The sequence below is a fragment of the Aquarana catesbeiana genome, linkage group LG01 (genome assembly GCF_042186555.1).
Source record: "Aquarana catesbeiana isolate 2022-GZ linkage group LG01, ASM4218655v1, whole genome shotgun sequence".
Lineage (NCBI taxonomy): Eukaryota > Metazoa > Chordata > Amphibia > Anura > Ranidae > Aquarana > Aquarana catesbeiana.
Window position 1 is genome coordinate 667,871,713 of NC_133324.1, and position 15,646 is coordinate 667,887,358.

Below are 15,646 nucleotides of genomic sequence, written 5' to 3' on the forward strand. Positions count from 1 at the left end.
AACAACTTACTGAAGTTCTCACTGTTAACAGACACTCAGTACCTGTTGTTGTTTGGGACACTTAAAAGGCATTTTTTCAGGAAATCTCTAGGATTAAGTCCGCTGCTAGACAGTAGGAATTAGATGTTATGAAAGCAGTTTAGATAGCAGATCTAGCATATTTTAAGGTACTATTAATCCCTCAATTTTTTTAGCATAACACATTGGGGTCGATCTACTAAAGGCAAATAGACTGTGCACTTAGCAAGTGCAGTTTCACTCATTTTTCATTAGTAAATGTAATGTGTTAAAGTGTCACTTTGTAAAGAATATGCAATCAGGTGCAAGGAAAATTAAAAGAAAAACAAAAAATAAAATGTTTTGCTTGCACCTTATTGTTACCACATTTACTAGCTCTGGGGTAAATAAGTGCAACTGCACTTGCAAAGTGCAGGGTATATTTGCCTTTAGTAAATCCACCCCAGTGAGCACAATGAAATCAACATTCCCCAGTAAACTATTTGTTAAAATTCTTCTCCCAGCATTAGAAATGTACAACTTTCAATGCTGCTGGCTCCTGCTCTCTCAGTGCTGCCTCTCTGAACCTTACAAGAAAGAGTTAACAGTAGGCAGTGCAACCTCTATACAGTATTTTAGCTTGGAGAAAGTAGAGAGGAGGATGGAGGAGCAGAGGAGTGCCTTGCCAGCCTGGGCTATGGCACTGTGTGTTTCTATTGATGCACACAGAGTAGGGAGACATAACTCTAGTCCCTGAATGCAAGGGTGAATCCATAGGATGCGGTAAGAGAAAGGAGCCACCCTAAAACAGATAACCTGGGGCAGCAGTCATGGCATCAGATTAAGCCACAACATAGGGAAGAAATAAAATATTAAAGGATTAAAAGATAAAGAAGGCGTATACTCAGTAAGTTAATAAATCATCTTTTGTGGTTAAGAAAAACTGAGGGTTTAATATCAATTTAATGACCCTAGTTTGGAAATTTGTAGGACTCGGGATAATGTCAAACAATTGTGAAGATCGATCTTTATCAGAAAAAATATTTTTTCAGCCCCAAAGCACTGTGACGATGGAGAAAACACAGGGCTTACTCTAGCCCTAATAGCGACAGTGCAGACAGGCTCCTCCCATACTGGTGCTATACTCTATTTTAGTGGACAACTCTTTACTGTACTCCTTCTGTTTCACAAGCAATTAAATTATATTTTACAGAGATTTATGATTTAAAAGTTCCATTTGAGCAGGTTGCTCTCTCCAACTATATGCAATTTAATTTGCTGCCTATCTTAGATTATAACGATAGAAGTGTGCTGAAGGCACATATTATTCCTGAAGAGTAGCAGAAGCAAATTAGCAGAAGCAATACTTTTTTCTGGAACCCCTTACTACCTTTAATGCAGCTGAATCCCAGGGGTCTATACCTTTCTCAATGAACGAGATGGTAATAATTGTCATACCCAAGTCAGGTAAAGATTCAACTTTGTAGGCCTTGTAGCCCAACTACATTGCTATTCTCAGAACTGAAGCTGCCAGCTAGAGTGCTTTCTACTGTCTTGTCCTCCATAATTCACAAATTTATACACACTGATCAGTAGGGTTTTATCCAAAACAGATCTACTATGATCAATATCTATAAAGTATATCTTAGTATACAGATTCTGGCACATAACACTGGTAATAGAGCCATGCTTTCATTAGGCACTGCTAAGGTGTTCATTTTTTGTTGAGGAGCAGTATAATCGACAGGCTTCGCAACTCTTTGGTATGGGTTAGGAAATCCTAGCCTGGATTCAACTTTTATACTCTAATCCTATCACTCAGAGTCGTAATAAATAATTCTTTAATGGAACCTTTTACTTTGATTAGAGGCACCAAACAAGGCTTCCCATTATCCCCGCTGTTATTTGTTCTTGCAATTGGTGTTAGCTATTTTTGTTATTTCCAGTAAAATGAAATTTCATGGAGGAGAAGTGGAAAAAAAGAGCCCTGTATGCTAAGGAAAGGTTGCTATTCCTCTTCCAGATCTCTCTCATGAACTTGATCTCAGAGTTTGGCTCCCAATAGGGTTTCGCTAATAATTTGGACAAATCCACTCTGCTTACCCTGGACCCCATAACTCAAGAGTTTCCTGACTGTAGAAACCTTCACAAACCTGGGCATTAGAGTTTCAAAAGAAATTTCTAATTATCTTACACTTCATTTTTCTCTTATTGTTGGCTAAATTTAAACTCAAGTGCAGCAGTTGGCACAAGCTTCCACTCACAGTAGTGGGCAGAGCAAATCTGGTCAAAATTATTTGGCCCCCTCAGCTATTATATATGTTACATAATGCCCTGGTATGGGTCCCACTGAAATTATTCAAACAAATGGGCTTCCGTTTCAGGGGCATATTAAGGAAAAAGAAGCATGCATGAATTAGGCTGGAATCTCCTCAATTTCCTAAAGACTAAGGCTGTTCCAAATGCCAAACTATATTAGTTGGCTTCTCAGCTGCAACTTATGGAGGACTGGAGAACAATAAATCTTACCACCCCCTACAATGATTATTAGCCCCCTGTTCATGCAGGAAGCCTTGGTCGTAAATCATAAAGCAAGGAGGTTTGATTCCCCATCCAACCTACCTACCATGAAAATGCAGGAAACAATTTAGAAGGCAGTGAAACAAACAGTGTACTATGATGGGCACACTAAGTTCCTTAAAATGTAGGATAACTTGAATTATATAGAGCTTAAAAAATTGCTGGGGTTCAGAGTAATTCCTTAACAAGCAGGAAAGACTGGGATACAGATAAGGGCCTGCTTACAGTTGCAGCCTGGTGTGAGGCTTTAGCTACAATCCCTGTGCTGTCAGTTTCTTCTACCCAGAAACTTAAGCCTAGTACACACAGGCCGAATGTTAAGCAACATTGGCCAGTTCAATAAAAACCGGCTGACATTCAGCCTGTGTGGTAGCTGGTCCAACAGAAGCTGGCCGTTTGGCTGGCATCTGTTGGATGAGCATGCTGGAAAATCAACAGCCGACCGGCTCCCGATAAGCGCTCTCAGCCAATGGCTGAGAGCGATGACCAGAGTGTTCTGGCATTGGCGCCATCCCCCTGTCAAAACACAATAGCTCAGCAAGGGAGATTACTGTACTAACGTTGGATCATTAGTACAGTGGCTCCGACCTGAGCTGTTAGTTTTTTCATTCAACCCGCTGGGTTGAACGAAATAAACCTGATACTGTATACTAGGCTTTACTCAACTCTTTATCCTAAATAGGACTTATTATACGTCACATAGATTACACCTGTGGGGAAGTAGGGATACTCACACAATGTGAGACAGATACAGGTACCCTTATAAATATGCTATAGAGATCTCGTATGGAACAATGCTAAAAATAATACATATTTGTTGAATGCAGTGTACTATGAATTTCTGAGATGGGGCAGTGTATAATTAGCTGAAGTTTGCCACTTTATTAAGAAATTGCAATTAAAAAACAAAAAATGTTTTAGCAACTATGTTACTAATGAAAAATTAAAATGCACAGATGTATAACTGACAACGGTAACCAATCATTTGCAGAGGAATTTTAAAAAAAATGGATTTTGCTTTGCTCATGATTGGATGATTATAGTTCACTTTATTCACAAAGTGATCAGTGTTTAAGTAAATCAACCCAAGTAAATCAACCTAACAGTGTACTTGGCATATGAGAAATCAGATAAGGGAAGCTTATAATCTGCTCTTTGCCACCTTCAATCTGCTAAATAAGAATCATGTCTTTTATTTATGTACAATCAAAAAAAATGTAATCATGTGAATTTATATTTAAAGATTAGACAAATCAGTGCAATAGTCTAAAACTGTCAGACAGTACATTGTAAAACAAGAGAGAAAGCTTCTAAATTCTATTTATTTGGTTAGAGGGAAAATGTCAGTAGATGTAAAATCTAAATGTGAATTTTAAAAGAGTTTATATTGGAAATATATACACAGTCACGCATGGTGTACAAACATCGATTACAATACACACACTGTGAAATGTGGATTTTAATATTACTGCTGAGAGATTGCGTCTAATGAGAGGATTATTACCAGTTGTCATCTCAGCATGAATAACAAAATCCCTATTACACCGCATGACATCACATATATTATTTATACCATAGGGGTGCTCTTGTCATGGATATAAAACACAAAGTTCTGAGGGCAAGGATCTATTTTCTCTTTCCTTTTTTAATTAAGAAGTAAATCTGTTAAAATATAGCATCACAATCCAAAGGACATTTCATGCTTAATTGTTCTACTTCCTATTTAACTGGAATACATGGTTAAAGCTCTTTCTGCACTGAAAAAAAAAACATACAAGTTCTTGGGAAACAATAAAAATGCCAACTGCTGTCTGTTAAGCCAATTTGAGAAACACAAAGTTTTGCTTGTTTAAAATACCTGAGCTTTACTCTCAGTCAAGTAGTATATTACTAATTGCTGATTATATTTTACTTTTGCTGAATCTTTTAAGCCAATGAGAAAAGAGATGCATTGCCCAATACACATTTTAATGACTTATTCAAGAGCTACTTTGTGCTGCCATGTTTTGTGAATGACTTCACATTGTTAGCAAAGCTATTTGTTCTTGCATACTCCCCATGGTATAAATGCATTTCTGTTATATAATGACAATGTAAATACTATATCAAAATTGTTACACAGTTAGTACACATAGAAGGCACAAAAAGCAGGGATATACCACATTTACTATCATCTATAGAAATGAATCAACGTTTATTGGCCAACAATGTGAATTTAGAAATTGTCTATGCAACATTAACTGAAAAACAATATTCTGGATAAAAGAAATGTAATACAAATTGTGTTTATGTAAGCTTATCCTAAGCAAAACATAAGGGTGGCAATTGATGATCTTCCTCTAAAAAAAGCTGGTTGCCTGTCCTACTGGTTTCAGAGTCACTGACACAAAACAGATCAGGATAGTCCAGGTAAAGTCCTTTTCTACATATTTGTTCTGAGCTAGTGATTTAAATTTTTAAAGCCACAAGATCAGCATGCCAGCAAGACAACTAGAATTTGCAGAACAAATCAACAAGTGCAGCCCCCATGTTAAACTCAGCAAAAATAAGCCTAAAGTACTGAATTCTTCTGGCTCTAGATACTGTAGAGGTCTGCTTCATTAGACCCAGTATAAGAAAGTCTAATTGATGCCAATAAAACTAGGGTTCCTTGTTTTAAAGAATAACTCCACCAGTACGAACATAAACCTGAAATCTTGTCCTCGAAAGACATATTTTTGCCTGTTACTTACCATGTGCATCCTGTGGGTCTGTTTTTAGCAAATAAATGGTTAACAATTTCAGTAGTTATCTGTACACAAAAAGGCACTGATTGGGATCTGCTTACACTTAATCAAGACTGCATGTACAAAATGGCACTCATGGGCCTGTGCTAAGGCAGCAATTTTAGGGAGAGTAGCAACAAGCCTCACAATTAACAAAACCATGATAATTTTTTCCTAATTTTGTACTTGTATGCCCACTTTTAAAAATTTAAGGCTAAAAAATTACAGGGAGAAATTGGTGTGAGGGAAGATAAGAGGGGTCAGAAGGCTCTTTGTAGTTTAGGAATCACGAATCTACCCTTTCTCTCATTTGGTGGTCTGTACAGCTAAGAAAATTAACATTGTTTTCGCAAAGAGATCAGCCTCTACTGCTTTAGTTGTACTGTAAAATAAACAAAGCCCACTTATTATATTGTACGCCTAAAAGTACTTGTTATATACACATATAACAACTCTTGTGTCAATCATCTTACTTAAAAAAGGTGCGCTGTCCCTTTAAATAATCAAACTGTTTAATAAGTGCAATAAAGCAAATGTGAAATCACAAATAAGTGCAAAACAAGCACACAAGCTACAAATAAACAATACATTAATAAATAAATTCAAAAAGTATGCAAATTGATAAAAATACAATCACTCTTAGTAATAGAAAGTCCAACTCAAAAATCTCCTAATACAGTATATTACAAAGCCCTTGTGCAATCGATGGAGAAAAAAGTGCTCAGTGCTATAAAAATTCCATTGAATAGTGCTTCAGTGCTCAAACGTGCTCCTTTAAATGGAAAAAAAGGGGGCCACTTACCAAAAGGAATTGATCCAGAAGTACAGAGATTAAACTAGCATGAACTCCAACTCCAGACAAGAAGCTCCCAATGACAACAAATTCCCAATGATGTGTTTCCTCAGCAGGCTGCAATGGACTGTGAGAGCTAGCCCTTATGCCCTTAATTCATAGAATTGATCTCCACTTCAGCATATACGAGCATTTTTGAGCGTTCAAGCACTATTCAATGGAATTCTTACAGAACTGAGCACTTTATTCACCATCAATTGCACAAGGGCTCTGTATTATATTAAGAGATTTTTGTGTTGGACTTTACATTAGTAAGAGCGATTGTATGCTATAAATTTGCATATGTTTTTGATTTTATTTATTCATTTATTGCTTATTTGCACTTTCTTTGCTTATTTTGCACTTATTTGTTATTTCAAATTTGCTTTATTGCACCTATACACTGGTGTAAACATTTAAAGGGACAGCGCACCTTTTTAAATTTAGTTATTGGCCCAGTGTCTGGGTTTCATGAGCTGCAGCACTCCACTATATCATTTGGTTTGAAGCTGAGTGCAAGATTTTTCCTTACTTAATAATCAACTCGCTATCAATGTTTCAGACATAAGCACTGCCCCAGTATGCCTGTGCTAAAGCATTGATGGTTGGAGAGACCTAGTACTTACAGAAGAATTGTGATATCATGTATAACAAGTATATTTGTGAATACAATACTGTATATAAAAAAAAAGCAAGGCTGTGGGACTTTAAATGAGGTCCATGACAAAGAGGTCAAGGTTACCTCCATCCCTGGTTCTGATAAGAAACTAAATGAAGGGTTGGGACTTTAAATGAAGCATGCACATACTGTATATTAAATATAAATAACATTTGAGGATTTTATTCATTTTGTTAATTTTACAGTGCATCTAAAGGATTTCCCAGTCAGGAAAGAGTTGCAAGGTGGAAGATCAAAATCTGGAAATTTTAAACGTGAGCTTTGTCAGTATTGACTATATCCTTTTCTACTTAAATGCTCTCCTACAATAATTTAAATGCCTAAATAAAAAAACATAAGGAACAACCACTACTGTCTGAATCAAACACAGGTTTTCATGACAGATAAGTTATCTATTTAGGTTTTGCAGAATCTGGTAAAAAAAAAAAAAGTTACAAATTATATATATCATAAATTGAGATGAATAAATGATTTAATACAATGGAGTTATTCTTTAAAAAAACAAGAGGACTATGTGTGTTAATTCTAACCATCAAAGCTACTGCACATTGGCTTTTGTTTAAATAGCAGCTCCCTACAGCAAGTGTAGAAAGGGATAACACACCATTTTTACTAGGGAACTGCTGTTTAATGGGTAGGTACCAAAAGCATTAACTGGTTATGGGCACAACAGATGAACAATACACTGACTTTGCTGAGGTAGTGACTGGAGCATGCAGAGAAGATGCGGCTGTTAAACAAAGATACACAGTGGGGCTGCTGCACTTATTTAGGGTTTTACTAAAATTTTAACTGATGTGTTTAGCAGCGGAACATTTTTGAAAGTGCTTACCCGAGGGCCCTGATCACCTTGATCTCCCTGCAAAGGGGAAAGATGAGATGATAGTTTTAACAAGGACTCTGAGCTGCCCTGTGACTCTCTCACAAATGCTGATTGTATGTCACAGACTTTACTAGGCATTGATATGCTCCAGTTGAACATCAGCATGGATTTGCCATTCTGCTTCAAAAAAGGTACACATCAGAAAGATGATTACTCACCTTGTCACCCTTCGGGCCAGGAGGACCCTGAAAAGAAAAACAGAAATAATTGTAGATTATGACCATTCTTCCATTGAGGATTGATGGCATCATAGGCCTTTATATGGTAGGCAGTTCTGCTAATCAATAACCCAAAGCATTATCCAATGACTTTGTTGGTACTTGCCTATTTTTTTTGTATATTTTTTTGCTGGCTAGATTGAAAGTGTAACAAGGACCTTCTGTATTCGCACATTCCGTTTTTTTCTGCTAATTTCAAACTGATTACAGCAGCCACACTTGTTGCTTTTTGTATTTGGTGCAGGCACACACTGGAAGTCTTCACCTGGCTATGCTGGCTATGGAGTGCCTTTCTTTTTGAGGCAATGGGCCTGCTTTGCAGTACATCGTACTGCACGGCAATACACAGTAATGTGTGTCACACCTTTATGGCATGTTTGGTGCATTTGCAGTCTATTTTAAATAGGCTGCCTTAACACAACACGTTAATGTGTGACATAGCACAAGCTAACCCACCGCAAAGAAGTAAATGGGCCAACAAGGAGGAAAGCACTGCCTCCAGGTGAGCCTGCCCTCTGTTTGTGCATTGCTATATACAGTATGTGCCATTATGTATGGGGTGACTGTAGTCAAATACATCTGAGTACTATTCACAATACTTTTTTTATTTGCCCCAAACATTTATTTATTAATGATGTTTATTAAGATTTTTAAAGACAAGAAAGAAATACAATTAACATTGCATGGTAGCGACATATAGATTCTATGCCACTGATCTTCTCCCACACAAAATACATTAACAATATAACCAAATGGTCTACAAGAAGTTACTACTGACATATTATTACAATATAATGAAAGCAGGAGATAAGGTAACTTTCAAATTGCAAATTTTATGAGTAATGCAATACAATTCTAACCGTTATCCCATTAAGCGATTATGATAATCTGACGGGAGGAACTGCCCCAAAAATTTAAATTCAAGGCAGGCTTTCACCCCCCATTCCCTGGCCCACTCCTTTCCTTATCTGTTCCAATTCTAATTTGTTAAGATTTTGTATACCAGTGCTGTTTGGACCAAAAAGAAGGGAACATCCCAAAAGCTTGCCCTGAAAATTAAAATGATGACACTAATAAAAAAAAAAAGTATCACAAACTGTACTCGAATTTAGAGATCACACATACCAGGGATGCTTCGGCACAGCAGTGTGGCTTCCATGTGCATTTAAAACCTCTGCTTTTAACCTGTGTCTTCAGAACAGTATATACAGTTTAATAGTATGTTTTTTATAGTTTTGATATAAAGCAAACAACTTGACTAAGTTGATATCAAATGCCGAATAATTTAGGCTGGCCAGACACTATGAACAGTGTAATTTTCTTCCCCTTGACCACGAGCTGAAGGAAAGATTCTCCCATCAGAATATAATGATCCTGTTGCTAGCTATAGCCAGTGTCAGTGAAAAAAAAGACAGGCTGTTTGTGTTGAAGTTGGTCAACTTCAGTACAACCAACCTGCCCACAGATGGATCAAAATTTTCGATCCAACTGTGGGCGGCTTCACACATACATTTTTAGATATTTCCTTACCGTACTGATATGATGACAATTTACTGTTAAATAACAGCTCATGATGGATGAATGGACTTGGTCTTAAGACATGTCTGACTGTGTGATAATTGTCAGGAGACTGACTTTAGGGTCACCAGGGATTGCAGTTTTTAGTTAAATTTTCCTTTCATCCTTTGATACAGCAGGAATTAACAATGTTAGCCTGGCACTATCCATTTCTGTCATATAGTCTGTAATAAGGAGGTTGCCTGACTTGCACAGAAAAGAGAATGTGTATATTGGGTGAATACAGGATCATTTGAGAGTGTCACTGTCCAGTCCCCTATAATCAGATGTCTGTAAGAATACCTAAATCTTACAAAAGTAATACAAGAAAAGCCGTGAAAAGTGTACACATTTTGTAAGCTCTAATGTACTTGTCAAAATGAACAGCCATATTCAGCTGGACTTGAAGGCGTGCATCTGTAAATTAACAGCCACAGAGACCAAGGGTATAACAAAAGAGGTCCACCAACCAACAGGTATTTTTCTTTCCATCCAGGATTCACAATTGTTTACCAATTCTATCTCCAATTCAAAGCTGGCCTTTCAAAGTGTACTGGAAGTTAGCAGTGCACATAAGTGGTATACATTTACTCGCAGAAGAAAGCCGGATATTTATAGGGCTCTCTGTCTAACCGCTGAAAGGATCATATATTTGTTTATACCAACCTGACACACTTAAGGCAATATGCTTTTAGGGAAACATGGAGGTTGCAATTGCTGATCTCTACATCTAAAAGTGCTAGTTTATTGACTGTCATGCAGTGTTCATTTTGACATCAAATTTCGATTAAGTTTTAGGCATAGTCTTTTGACTAAAATGCCATTTTAGTTTTAGTCATATTTTAGTCATCTGAATTGTTTTAGTTTTAGTCGTATTTTAGTTGACTAAAATCTCCAGTACATTTTGGTCAACTAACATTTCCTATAATTTAGTCGACTAAAATCTCTAGTACATTTTAGTCTACTAAAATCTAATGGTTTAGTTAAATTGTAATGCATTATTTAAGCATTTCCCCAGAATTGCCAAACTCAATATATACTACTGAAGTAAAAATCGAATATAATGTTATTATTTATAGTATTAAGGTTTGAACAGGCACAGATTTAGCCATTGTGATATATAACGTCTTTATAAACAAAAACAAGTTCCATAAACAAACAAAAATATTGCTTTTTGACAAACAGAAGTTCAACTTTAAAATATAAAAAAAAAAAAAGAAAGAAACTGTCAACTCTATTGGCTGTAATGCACATATTACCTGAATATATTACCAACATTAAATATTAGAAAAAAAATAAGAAAAGCCTTTTTCTTATTTATTTTTCTCTCAGCAGCTTAGTAGATGCCCCCTATGAACTCCTGTTTGGTAGTGCAGTGTTAATTTTCACGTCAAATTTCTATTTAGTTTAAGGCATATGCTTTTGGCTAAAATGCCATTTTAGTTTTAATCGTATTTTATTCCTTTGACTAAAATGACGTTTTTGAAAATATGTTTGTCAATGAAATTAACACTGCTGTCTTGCTAACCCTCTTGATATAATTTTTTTCAGTTAGGAGCTTCAAACAAGCATGTCAATAAGGATGTCTGACTCACAATGAATATTGGGTCTGCAAATAGCAAGGTAACAAACATTTTCAGACGATGTCAGCAATGACAGTCCCTATATTCTCCCATGACGGGTTTCCCAGTCAAGATTAACCAGGTGCATGGAATTGGTCTTCTGAATAGACTATACGTGTAAGTTCTACTTGCAGACTGAGCTCACACTGTCCCTGTATGGTAAGTACAGAAATTACAGTGAGCACCAGATTACAATTTTATCACTCAAACTACAAAGGAATGATGGTGCTTATAATGAACATTGATGGACTCTATTATTTTATTCTACAAAACAACCAGCAATCATTAGCTAAATGGCTGATAACTGTGATTACTTGGAAATGTCAGTATCGGTTGCGATACTGACCAAGAACAGAATTATACTATATGTCATTGATTACAATAAGCTTTTATTTGCACGTCTGAAAAAGTGAAGCCCTAGAAATCAGCTGTTGTTCAAAGCCCATGGCCATGTGCACATGTAATGGTTCAGGCTAAGCTTTTGAGATACAAGTAGGAAATATTGGAAAAACAGTCAGGGTACGACACTGCGAGATCCATCGTTCAGTATACTATTTTGTTTGATTTATATAATAAAAAAATACTGCAGCCTCCTATTGTTGAAATCATACACAAATTATAAAAGAATGTTGCAAGATTCCTATGTATTTAATGGCTCATTTACACTAAAGTGCATGCACACTGGTGTACATTGTGTAGGGGCAGCAAGGGGTAATGTGATGCATTGTTACACTGTTTACTTTTTCTTTCTATTTTTTTTTTTAATTATTATTTGAAGTATCACAAAATGACACCTCATTTGATTTGTTGCAACATGCTGCAAGTTAACCTTTTTATGAAACAGTGCAACATATCTCAACACAGTCTGATAGTGTGAATAGGACACAGAAAATGATTGTTTACTATGTGCCCCTGCGTTGAGCCTGCGTTGATGCAGATCAATGCAGCTCAGCTGACATGATGTAGATGAGCCCTAATACCTGCAAATAATAAGAGGTCAATGACATTGTCTTGGGCGTTATTTTTGTTTTAGGACATTATTATTTATTAACTTTAAATTTCATGATGGCCATACTTGCTTTCAATTTTTTTTATCTGATGTGTGATTCGATCAGTTTGATCAAATTGGCCAACAATTGAATAGGCGTAACTAAGCCAGGGCGGAAAATTAAACGATTGGCATCACTGAGATTCTTTGTTCTTTGTCCACGCATTCAGCGTGGACAAATGTGACAGCTTTCAGCTGTTAATGGTTGCTAGGGGGGCTTGCACTCACCACATCCTTGCCAACCGCTGATATAATCAAACCTATTCACTTAAATGGCAGGGAATCCTCAGCCACATAAGGAAAGGGGTAGGGGTCGGAGGGGTTACATCATTATGTATATATGGTTACATTGCCAAATTTTGCCAATAACATTGCCCAAAGATGAATATGGCCATATCCGGGCAATGATGTCATCACTATGTCACTATCAGCTGAGCAAAGCAGGCTTAATGTGAAATTTCCCACTCGCTCCTGGCCTCCCTCCCTCCTGCTAGCAGAGGATCTGAGCCAATCAGCAGCAAGAAAACTTGCTATGCAGTAGCTGTCATGGATTCTGGGAAATGTGCCACAGTGCAAAGCAAGTGAAGGGAGGTTGATGGAGCTGTAGACTTCACTACCCAGTGTTCCCTGCACAACAGAGGAGGTGAGATTAGACTTTTGTAGTGCAATTCTGGAGAGATCTGGGTCTGTGGTGAGAGGCAGGCAAGCCATATAGACGTTCAGCCTTGGCTTGGACTGTGCAGAGACCAGGGTGCCACCTCAGAGCGGTGTGGGGACCAAAGAATGCAGACCTGCTGCCCTTGCTGAGCCTGTACAGAGATTGGGTGCCCTTGCTGTGTCCATAAGAGCCTGAAGACTGAGCTGTAGAGAGATTGTTTCCTGAACTGGGACCGGAGCTGGGAGGACCTGTTGCCATGAGTGTCTACAGCACGGGAAAACCAGCAAGGATCAAAGCTGAGAGACTGACCTTTGTGAGGACCTGTTCAGGAGGACTGTGGCAGAACAGAGAACCCATCATATCCAGTGGCTCCTGCGAGGGTAAGCGCTACCTCTATTCTGAAAGCAAATTATTAAGACAACAAGTTGGAGACAGTCGACATGGATCCTTCTGTCGCAATCCAGTGGTTTGAGGAGCAAACTGAAGTCATATGTAAAGGACGATATTTCAGAAGATACCTGGACAGAAGACCAGATTCACCAGGCAGTGATGGTACTAGTTCCTGATCAGAGGGTGTTTATACTGGACTTCAAATCAGATCGAGTGGCCTCTTGCACCCATGTCCTACTAGAATGAAGGAGGGGAATTACTGCCTGCTTCTAGGGGACTAGTCTGCAGCTGACTAATGATGTTGAAGCCCACCTGGTTCAGCTGAGAACACCAGATGCCAATCCAGAAAATCGGAGTCAGGCTACGCTAACAGAAGGAACCGCTCTGACAGTGCCTAGGCCCATGATATGGCCTGAATTCAATGCCGCTTTGTGAGACTTCATGACCAAGTGCCAGAAGAGTAACCCAACATATGCTGGGTCTGGATATGGGAAACAGAGCATTTTCAGGGAACCAGCCAGTGCCTGCAAGTAATGAGAGTTTTGAGCAGTGGCTGGAGTAAACCAGCCATTCATCCAAATAAGTTTTAGATGAATGGGGCATTTTTCTGTCCCCAAAAAAGCAGAGGATCACTGAGAGCTTAAGGGGGCCTGTCTTAGAAGCTATCCGAAACCTGAAACGTAGCTAACAGGACTGTACAGCCTATGACTACTTAAATATTCTTCAAGATGTGATTAGAAGAACAGAAAAGGCCTCCAACCTCATATACCAGTTTGAATATAGCTACCAGAATGGGGGGAACATGCTGTCCCATTACATAAGGTGTCTTAACAAGATAATGAATTAGGATTTGCTAAAGAAAGGTATAGATCCCAGGTCAGTAGGTGAGGTCCGGTGAAACAGTCTTTAAGGGGAGCTCAACCCTTAGATCCTTTCATGATTTAGCTGAAAATGTGAGGAGATGGTGGAATCTTGAAGGACTCAAGACGTGCAAAAAGAGTGCAAGAAGAGGAAGCGTTGCTGGAGAGTAAAAAGAAAAGCCTGAGATCAGAACTTGTTGCTGAAGTCAGAGTGGCTAGTGCAGCCTATGACGACCCAAAGAGAGAGCTCTTGAAAATCCAGATGGCTCAGCTAGTGGAGATGGTGACTCTACTAGCGACCAAAATTGTTGCATCCACTGGTGAAAATGTTTCGGGGCCCTGTCAGTCTTGAAACTTTATTGCTGTTCATGTTGAGAAACCTGTGAATTCCAAGCAAACAATAGCAAAGGCTTGGAAGACCCCGACACTGTGGAGCCTGGAGACGAAACATAGAGTTATGCAAGCCATGATACATAGTAAGATTGAGGCCACCTCAACTGATATGATTCCCAAACAGCTCAATGTTTGGAAACCTTGGATGGATCGTTTTTTACCACCTGGTTTTTACTCCTCCCTTCTTGAGTAACAACTGCAGCCCTGGCTAAACAGGGGCGGCTAAACTTTCCCCTTCCCCCCTTATTCTCTTTTTCCTCCCTCTTTTTCGTTCTTTATCTTTCCTTATTCTTGGAAACTTTACACTAAGGATTTAAATTACATTTTGCAGCTCAATTTCCTTGGATTGACTGTTTACTGTAGTTATTTACATTTCCTTGTACATGCTATTTGCACTTCTTGGGGCTTAGTGCTCTTGTCATCTGACCTAGTGGTATACTACTGGTCAATTTATACGTTATTGTACCATTTAACCGTTCAGATTACTTTACTGTTTATTGTATCTGAAGATGGTGCGAATATCTCATTTGTAAAAAAAAGAAGTTGGTGCGAATCCCATCCCTTATTGTAAACTTCATGTTAATGTTGATATGTATGTTCTATTGCTTTTTCAATAAAAATATTGAACAAGAGAAACAAGTGAATCAAGGGGTTTTCTTCAACTGCGGAAGACACTATCAATGTGATGATTCAAGCCTGCCAAATCCTGAAAATCAAAGCCAAAATCCAGTGGGAAACTTTAGAGGGACCACGTGAAGGAGCCAACCAGGCGCCAACCTACAACAGCTAGCTTCAAATTCAAAGATGAGAGTAAACAACAGTGGAGGTCCAAAGCCTCCCAGAGGACCCCCCATTGCTTCTTAGCGACAGTCCAACACTCTCTCCTTGACCTCAGGTAGGCAGTCCCAGAAAAACAATGCACATCAATCTCCTAAGTCTCCACCAAGACATCAACAGAATCAAAAGCCAACTAAGGAGAGAATACAGACCATAGGACCCACTGTCCGTGCTGCTCCAAGGAAAATCCTTGATAAGTTAGTAGTGCCAGTCCAATTAAAGGTATCTACACAGAGGCCCTTATGGATACAGGAGCACAGGTGACCCTGCTATACCGTCCCAACAAACACCTTAAATAACTACCCCTACAGAAATTGGAAGAGCTGG

General features: G+C 38.3%; 1 protein-coding gene across 1 annotated transcript in view; it reads right to left on the bottom strand.

Moving 5' to 3' along the window:
- COL25A1 (collagen type XXV alpha 1 chain) overlaps positions 1–15,646 on the bottom strand; it is a 657,401-nt gene that overhangs the window by 213,499 nt on the left and 428,256 nt on the right. The window contains exons 6-7 of the mRNA XM_073602240.1: positions 7,895–7,921; positions 7,686–7,712 (exon numbers count right to left, since the gene is read on the bottom strand). Coding sequence (XP_073458341.1) covers positions 7,686–7,712; positions 7,895–7,921 — 54 coding nt within the window. The remainder of the gene's footprint in view (positions 1–7,685; positions 7,713–7,894; positions 7,922–15,646) is intronic.